At 42.4% G+C, this 9138-nt stretch overlaps 1 protein-coding gene across 1 annotated transcript; it reads right to left on the reverse strand.

Moving 5' to 3' along the window:
- Position 1: 1 nt before the first annotated feature.
- On the reverse strand, positions 2–8909 carry rex1bd (required for excision 1-B domain containing). Its single transcript, XM_069927852.1, has 5 exons — positions 8770–8909; positions 6948–7030; positions 5225–5429; positions 4098–4186; positions 2–2616 (listed from the first exon to the last, which is right to left on the reverse strand). The coding sequence occupies exons 1-5, from the start codon at positions 8770–8772 to the stop codon at positions 2535–2537; spliced, it is 462 nt and encodes a 153-aa protein (XP_069783953.1). The 5' UTR covers positions 8773–8909; the 3' UTR covers positions 2–2534.
- Between the last annotated feature and the right edge of the window lie 229 nt (positions 8910–9138).

The following is a 9138-nucleotide window of genomic DNA, read 5'->3' on the forward strand; positions in this document are numbered from 1 at the left end:
ATCATGTTTCAGATTATTTATTTGGAAATTTCTCTGTGATGCAAGAGCAAGAACTTCACACATCATTTAAACTTGTCCCAGTACAATAAGGCTAAAAGGGAGAAATTATCCTGGTGCCTTATCATCCAATAACTTCATCCCCACACTGGACATGAACACTGAGGAACAGCTGGGTAGGGTTAGCAGCAACCTATTCAAGCAGCTCAAAGGGTGCCGGAACTCTCTTCTCCAAAACATTAAGCTTAATATGGCTTTCAAGAGGAATTGAGGAATGTGAAGCAAAAGCTGGTAAATGGATCATGTGATATATTTAAATGGTGGAACTGCCTCTTCCCTTCTTACTTGTTAAACCTGTGCAGCTAAAAATCCCCCTGCACAATCCTTAGGCATTCCACTCTAGTCAATCACACTTCTTCTTTCTTCTTTGACTTGGCTTCGCAGACGAAGATTTATGGAGGGGTATGTCCACGTCTGGTGCAGGCTCGTTGGTGACTGACAAGTCCGATGAGGGACAGGCAGGCACGGTTGCAGCGGTTGCAAGGGAAAATTGGTTGGTTGGGGTTGGGTGTTGGGTTTTTCCTCCTTTGTCTTTTGTCAGTGAGGTGGGCTCTGCGGTGTTCTTCAAAGGAGGTTGCAGCCCGCTGAACTGTGAGGCGCCAAGATGCACGGTTGGAGGCGATATCAGCCCACTGGCGGTGGTCAATGTGGCAGGCACCAAGAGATTTCTTTAAGCAGTCCTTGTACCTCTGTCTCGGTGGCCAGTGGAGAGCTCGCCATATAACACGATCTTGGAAAGGCAATGGTCCTCCATTCTGGAGACGTGACCCACCCAGCGCACTACCCCTATGTTATACGACATTAAGATAAATGCTTGTGGGTGGTCTGCCCTGTCAAGCACCCATACCTGGGTAGGGTTCCTGAAAAATAATGTCTCCGCTGAGATCTGTACGGGCATTGCTTGCAAAAAGTGGGCAGACCATCTTAAGCCTGGCTAGGCTGTGTATGCAATTGGCTGAGGATGAGTGAAGACCTTTAGTTCCCAGGGTTAATTCAGGAGCCTCCACCTACAAGTATTAAGTCATCTATTTACCTTGATTTTGATATCTTAATGTGAGCACCCGGATCGTTTTCATTGAAGTTGTAAAACATGAAGAACACTGATTTTAAAGTCCAAATTTTTGATTCTCGTTTTAGACTACCTATTTTAAAAGAGGGGGTGGGGTAGAGGAACTCATTTAAGTAGCTAGTATTAGAGGCATTTGTAATAGTTCTCTGTTCAAAGATCTTAGATCTACCAATAGGGATCCTTGGGGGAGTGATGGTATTATTAATCGGAAATGGAAACCTTTGATCTTTTGGATGAAGGAGGAAGTGGATCAGCTCCTTCACATATCTTAGACTGGAGATCAAATATAATCTCTTTACTATTTTTGGGTTGCTGTTAAAGCTGTCAGACTAGAAGACAATTCACATTTTATTTCCTATGGTTTTTACATTTCACATGTGGTTTTAATTTGGGTAATTATGCTTTTTAATATTTTATCTTTTCAATACATTACTTATGCAAATAATATTAGAAATAACCAGATGATCTTTACCCTGGCTTTAGTCATAAGGTGATTGTTTTTTTCTCTTTGCCATTTCTATTTTTTAATTTCTTATTTTTAAATGCCATTTCCTGTTAATCATCTCACTGGTATTTCTAGTGAAAGAGGTAGTAGCGTGTCGGCCATATTTCAAGAACCACATGGTTTCCACCTCCAAAAGCTCCTCAAGGATACAAGGACAGCAGAGGTGGTGAACAGGTATAAGCCTCGCTTTGAGTATCTTATTCCAAGTGACATATTCTTGACTTATTTCCATCTATATCTAATGCCACTTCCTTCATGGATCTTGGGACTTCCAATGTAATCAGATTTACAATCGGATTGCATTTTCTGCAATTAAGTCCTATACCAGTGACTATAGCAGTCACTGGTATGTAACTTTGTTGACTATACCACGTCAATACTTCCAGAGGCAGGCCAATCGGGTCAGCAACAAAATATAAACAAACCATTTGAAGATGTACTGAATTCAAGAACATGGGTACAGTGTTAGGATAGTGAGGTATCGCAGATTAAAATACTTGGCAAATTTGGAGGATTATTTAATCCTCAAAATGATGTGCAGAGTGGGTGAATCTTACATGCAGATTATCACACAGCTAGCTCAGTAAATGTTAAATGTCACACTTTTGAGTGGTTGGAATATCAGCAGAAAAAGATAATTATTGCAGGCACCTTCTGCTGAAATTTGGTCTCCCATATGTTCTGCATTTTCTTCAAGAATGAACTTGCCTGTGTCAATTTGTGATAACACAGATAACATCATTAGATAATTAAGAGGTGTAAACCAGCAAAAACTCCAGCCTCCGGTGGGTAGGAAACCATTCTGGACACTGCAGGCAGAAGAGGTGACTCCAAGGTGTGACTTTATGCACTAATCCCGTCCCTCTGACTGTACTTCAATCTTCATCGCTTCCTACCATTGGACTATCCACTGGATTCAATCTCTTCAGAATCATATTTGAAGTCCTGAAGAATCTCGTTGATTGCCTCAATGGTCTTATTAATCCTGGATAAGGTGATAAATATTTAGTATTATCAGAATTGACTCAGCAGAAATTTGCTACTTTCACAATGTACAATCTGCTGTAGGAATTCATTGAGTGGAGTGGTATTAGTGAGAGAAAAAAGAATTAGGACAGAGTGTGAAGGAGAGAGAGAGGAGACATTCTCAACCTGCTGAGCTCCTCTAGCAGACTGTGTGTTGTTCCAGATTTTCAGCATCTGCAGTCTCTTGTGCGTTACCACGTTCACATTTCTCCACATAAGCTGTGCTCTCAAGCCTTTGCAAAGCAACAGCATATCACATGCCTAGTCAGTGTGCAGAAGCAAGTTTTTACAAGGGCTTCATATTCCTGTTCCATAACGCCAAGAGACCTATTCAGACACCATCTCGCAAAGTGAGGGAAAGGTGGTTTCCAGGATAACTGGATTCTGAATGTAAAAGGAATCATCGATTATCCCTCTATCTCAGAACAGAGGGGACTGATGGCAATTACAATCTGGAGCACTTAACATGGCAAGGAGAAGAAAGAGGATACGCAATTCAGCTATTATACATTGCTCTGAGAAACATCAGCTAAGGTAATGACTGTCTATCCTGAGTTAGTTAAGAATACAAACGGGAAGCTGACTTGTCCATTCTCTCCCTGACCAACACAAGAGTTACAAGAAGGGTTTCACGATTAGTTCATTTTTGGACAGGGCACTGAGAAAGGACAGGGAGTACAGTAAAACAGAGCAGGGAGCACCTTCACTTCTGTCAGATGTTTATGGGTATATCTCCTGCTAGTAAATACATTTTGTGTCTTAGAAACAGACTGTTTAGTGTGGACAGTTTGTTCTGTTCTTTGTTTCCTTTTTTTTTAATCAAGATTCCTTTTACATGCATCAGTGAAGCTGGCAACAACTCCATAATTCCTCCCCCCCCCCCTCCCTCCTGCATGAATGTTGCTGGACCACTGAGTTCTTACAGCAGTTTGATTTTTGATCCAGATTTCAGCAGCTGCAGCATTTTGTGTGAACATGTCTCACATTCTCATCAATCTCTGGAGAAAAGTTTCTCCTGAAATCTCAAATAGATTCATTAGTGATTGCCTTGTGTATAATGTCAGTGGCGTGGTTTCATTGTGCACCATTTACTTTATCCTATCAACTCCTCCATGATACAAAACTTCCCATCAGATAACACAGCAGACTTTGTTTTTTCTTTAAAAGAGGAATGAGCCCAGCAGATTCAATCTTTTACCATCCAAATCACATCTTTGTAGATCAGACCAACCTTTACAAGACAATATTTTCCTTATAACTTGAGCCCCAAGAGCTCAGGATACTGTAGTAATTTATCTCCCCAACCAGCAAATCTGTCTGCCCCAAACATTGGCTCAGAAAGTGGCAAACAGATTCAGTGGTGAGGGACAAGACTAGCAGCTAGGCATCTATGCACATAGCAGCCAAACTGGGAATGAGGACATGATGTAATGTTCGCACCTATGTTTCAGTTCCCGAGCCTCTTCCATGTAGGTTTCGTTCCCTGGATGGTCCAGTGCATTCTGTTTGGCAAGTTGTAGTTGAGCTGTCTGGAGGATGAGAATAGAAAAATTCATCAATATCTTACAACACAGTTAACATAATGGATAGCGTAACGCTGTTGAATCCTGTGATCTGTAAGTTTGTACATTCTTTCTGTGTCTGCATGGGTTTTCCCCGGGGGCTCAGGCTTCCTCTCACCCTTCAAAACATATGAGGGGTTGTAGGTCAATTGGGTGTACAGAATGGGCTCATGGGCCGAAAGGGCCAGTAACTATGCTGCATGCCAAAATTCAAAATATAAACTCTTGGAACTATACTTTCTAAACCATGTTATTCCTCCCAGGAGATATTTGATATATTCACCCCTCTCTTTACAAATTATAATGAAATTACATAAAACTAAACAGTGAAAATTTAGAATTAGCACTGAAGGGTAGAATAAAATCTCCACGAGGTTAAGGGAGTCAATTGGCACAAACCTGGCCTTCAGCTATCATTACTCCAGAGGAGGGAGATAATCAAATCTTTCCCTAATGTCAGCTCAATCGCAAATGATATACAAATGGGACAACTCGACGGTGTGTCGGGGAGATTCCCCGGGTCTGCTGCTCAGGATCAAACAAGCAACTTACTGACTCATATCCGGCTTGTTAGACAGTGGCAGGAAAAAATAATCTAATTGTATTGACTTTTGTAAGAGCTAATGAAGTAATCGGATGCCTGTTTTTTTCACCATTGATCTACAAGAATTTACGCTACAAATTTCTTTCTTCAGAGTACCTAATTCTTTTACTGCCCTGTCAATCAGTTTAATCCAGGCCACATAAATTCACTGTTGTTTTTGATTCTTTTGCTAATCACCTAATTCAGTGTCCCCTGGTTACAGTTCTCCTCCTCTCACTACCACCACTCCCCCACACCCCCCCACCCAAAGACTGGAAACAATTTATTCTAAAAATTTTCATTTTTTCTCTGCTATGATAAACAATGGCTCTTCCTGCATTTTCAAGCATCCCCTTCCTCTCAAACTTACCTACAGTGTCCCATAGCAACCCACTACCTTCATAATTACCCCAGTATCTTACCAGCACCAATTTCTCTTGCTCCCGTTCCTGAATCCTTTCAAGGTGTTTTGAGAGGTCTGGACGGTCAAACTCGTCGTGAAACCGGTCCCGGAGTTGAATCACTTCCTTTGAGATGCGGTTAAAGGCCTGTGTGATTTCGTGTACTAGCTGCCGGTATCTGATGAAGTCATAGTTAGGAGCTGAGCGGAGATAAGCTTGGTGTCCTCTGGAACAGAAAACAAAGAGGAAAGAAATGGTCATTCAAAATTATCGAAGATATCTAAGATTTATTTTTTTTAAATACCCAATTTCCCTACAATCATAAAATGGCCAAACCCACATTTTGCTCTGGTAGTTAAGATCAGTGGTGGGAAAACCTTGGCAGGCCTCAGGAACAAGCAGGAGAATATGATAGAGGGTGGAAGAAGGCAGTGCAATGGAGGAAGGGGGTGTTGGGGAAGAGCAGAAAGAAATGGAGGGGTTCGTGGGAGAGAGCATGGTCTGGAAGGAAATGGAGGTTGTTGGGTCAGTGGAATGGCAGAGATTGGTGAAAGGAAGGAATTCCAGAGAGGGGGTGGGAAAGCAGAAAATGCAATTTCATCTTTCCCAGAAAGGCGGTGGGGGGGGGGGGGGGGGGGGGGGAGGCTAGAAGGGATGAAGTATGCCAGATGAAGTGAGGGAGGAAAGGATGCAAGTCAATAGGGTTTTGGGGAGGAGGATTGGGAAACAAAGCTGGGGAGATGAAGGAAGAGAGAAGAGGATCACAGAAGAATATGAGATAATAGAAACTAGAGTTTTAGGGAAAGTTGGGTTGAGAAGAAGAAAGATAGGTTAGGAGCATGAAATTGAGAAGGATTAGGAATGTGAAAATGAATAGATGGGGTAAATTACGAAGTAGAAGGATAATAGACAGGGAGGCATAGTAAGTGAAAGATTGAGTAGACAAACAAAAGGAATGAAAGAGAGCAAGTGAGTGATTGGATGGGAATGAACAATGAAATGAGAGGTCAGATGTTCAGATAAAATATAGGAGAATAAGAAAAAGCAACAAAAATTCAGGGAGAGTGAAAAACAAAAATTGCAGAAACCAAGATGAATGATTTTGAATTTAACGAGAACTGAATGTGATTTCTGCTATGTGTTATCATCATGTCAGAACCAGAATTTATTGTCATGTACATGTCACAAAATTTGTTGTCTTGCAGCAGCGTCAATAGTGTAAACATTTCTCTCAACCTCCTTACCAAATAAATAAAAAATAGTGCAAGAAAAAGACAAAGAATGAATCTGATGGCAGAGGGAAAGTGATACACATTTCAGTATAATTCCTGGAGGGAAGGTTGCAGGGCTCCATTTGTTTCCAACTCGTTTACCTTCAATAAGTAAATCAGCTTAGTTAATTTGGAACGGGAGCCCAATGCACAATTGGGTAATGGACTGAGGGGGTTTAATAAGTCAAAAGGAGCTCACACTGATGATTCAAACTGTACGAGTCCTGAAAGCGTTTTTGATGCAGCATTGGGATGCAGGTTCTGAGAGAAAACAATTTAGTGACTTAGCGAAAAGGAACGAAATGCATTACAGTGAGACTGCAATGGTGGTACAGAGATACATTGAAGGGAGACATACTAATTCCATGCAAGAATGTGGAAATTGGGGCTTTACATTTTAAAATGATATATTAAAAAATCTTACACAAAGTTGCATTGAATATATGGTATATTGGTAGGGTATATTTACTCACACATCAAACAACCTGTAAGCTTCAACCCGCTCCTCCTGCAGTGCATACAGGCTCCGTACTAACCCATTCAGGCCTCTTGCATTCTATAACCAAAACAAAGGGAAATTAATAAGATGCAACAGAATTATACAGTGCAATAGGACACCCTTGCTTGCCCTGTTAAATTTGTGCTGGTTCTTTGAAATAATTATTCACTTCATTTCATTCTAATCCCATTTTCCATTGAAAGTTACTATTAAATAAGTTCCAACAATTTTGGAGGAAAATTACAGATTATAACTCACTGTATAAAATATTTTTCCTTGTGTTCCAACTGATTCTTTTGCCAGATATCTAAAATCTGTATAAACTTATTTCTTGTACAGTGCTTTTAACCTTTCAGGATGCCCCGCAACAATATATTTTAATGTCATAACCATTGTAATATAAAAATCAGCAGCCCATTTGCACAAAACAAGATGCCACAGACATCAATTTTATAGTGTTTATATAACTTTTCAGTGAGATTGGGTACCCCTAGTGAAAGCAGCTAAGCTAACAATATTGCCACAACATACTGTAGTTAAATATAAGCGCTCTCAACTCCACTCACTCCATCATCTTATACCACCCAAACCTTAAATCCCTGCTAGACCATGAAAGATGCAGAGCAGATTCAGATGTTTTATATATAGGTTAAGAGGCACTTGAATTTAAAATTTTGGGGAAGAAGTCTGTTTCACAAATTACAGGTCCTCGCTAGATAATTAATAGGTTCCATGCACACATATCTCCCTGTCGTTTCGTCCTTTAGAATATGGCAACCATATCTCCACAGATTTGTTGCAAATGGCATCAAAAGCATATAAAACTAATAAAAAGAAATTGCTAAAGGCAAAGAGAGGGGAGTGCAAGTGTGAATATTGAACTTTTAAATTTAATATTATAAAGTTTGTTTGTATACAGGGGTATCCATAAGTCAGGTGTTTGTATCCCATGAGCAGTTTGTAATAAGATCAATGCTGAGCCCTAAATGATATGGCAGATGATATATGAAAAAATCTGAGATCATCCACTTTAGTTAAAAAAATAGAAATGAGTATTTTTTAGTGTTCAGAGAGACTTTGAGTGTCCTTAGGCACAAATTATTGCAAGTTCATGTGTAGGTTCAGGGCAAGAGGATTTGAGTACAGTAGAAAAATCTTGCTCAATTAGAGAGGGTTCTGGCAAAATCATATCTGGAATGTTACATGCAGGTGTGATCTCCTGACCTATGGAAGGACATACTTGTCATTGGGGGAGTGCAATGAAGCTCCATCAAGATTGAATGCTATGTTGATGGGTTTGTTATATGATGACATAAGGACTATACTCTCCCTTGGACAAGGGGAGAGGGATGTGGGTGGGAATGGGCCTCGACCTTGGACAGGGGGTGCAAGTAGGGGGTGGGAGTGTGCCTCGACCCTGGACAGGGGGATGGGAATGGTGAGTGGGGGTGGGCTTTGACCCTGGATGGGGGGGTGGGAATAGGGGGGTTGGGAGTGGGGGTGGGAGTAAGGGGGAGAGGGGATGGGAGGGGGGAGTAGGGAAAGAGGGGGAGTAGGGGAGAGGGAGGGGGGGTAGGGAGTGGGAGTTGGGGGTAGGCCTCGACCCTGGACAGGGAGGTGGGAGTAAGGGGGTGCGGGGGGGAGAGATTGGGAGTAGGGTGAGTCTCGACCCTTGACAAGCGGGTGGGAGTGGGGGCCTCGTCCCTGGATAAGGGGAGGGGACCTTCCATGGCACCGAAGGACCAGGGTAACTGAGTCCACGGTGATTCTGGCTCCCCGATACAGGCCTCACTCACCATCTTCGCCTCGCCCTCGGCGATTCCCGTTTACCTCGATAGCGGGGAGGAGCCGAGGCACGGCTGGCGTCGAAGAAAAGCCCTCCACAGCACCATCAGCGACGGCGGCGTCGCCCTGGAGATTCCCACGACAGCGCCACGGCCGGCAGCAAGGCGAAATACTAGTGAGACCAAGTTACTGCATCACATTGGACGCTAGCTCGACAGCACCACCACAGGCGAACCGGGGTACTGGATCAGCCATCCTCCCGGCAGGTGGGATCGTCCCCCCCACCCCCCCTGCAGGCCAGCTGAAGTATTGCAAAACAGCGCATACTTCCAGATAGGTGGGGACATGATTACTTCACCACGGATGCAATGCTGGTTGTG

This window comes from Narcine bancroftii, chromosome 3 (assembly GCF_036971445.1).
Source record: "Narcine bancroftii isolate sNarBan1 chromosome 3, sNarBan1.hap1, whole genome shotgun sequence".
NCBI classification, from domain to species: Eukaryota; Metazoa; Chordata; class Chondrichthyes; order Torpediniformes; family Narcinidae; genus Narcine; species Narcine bancroftii.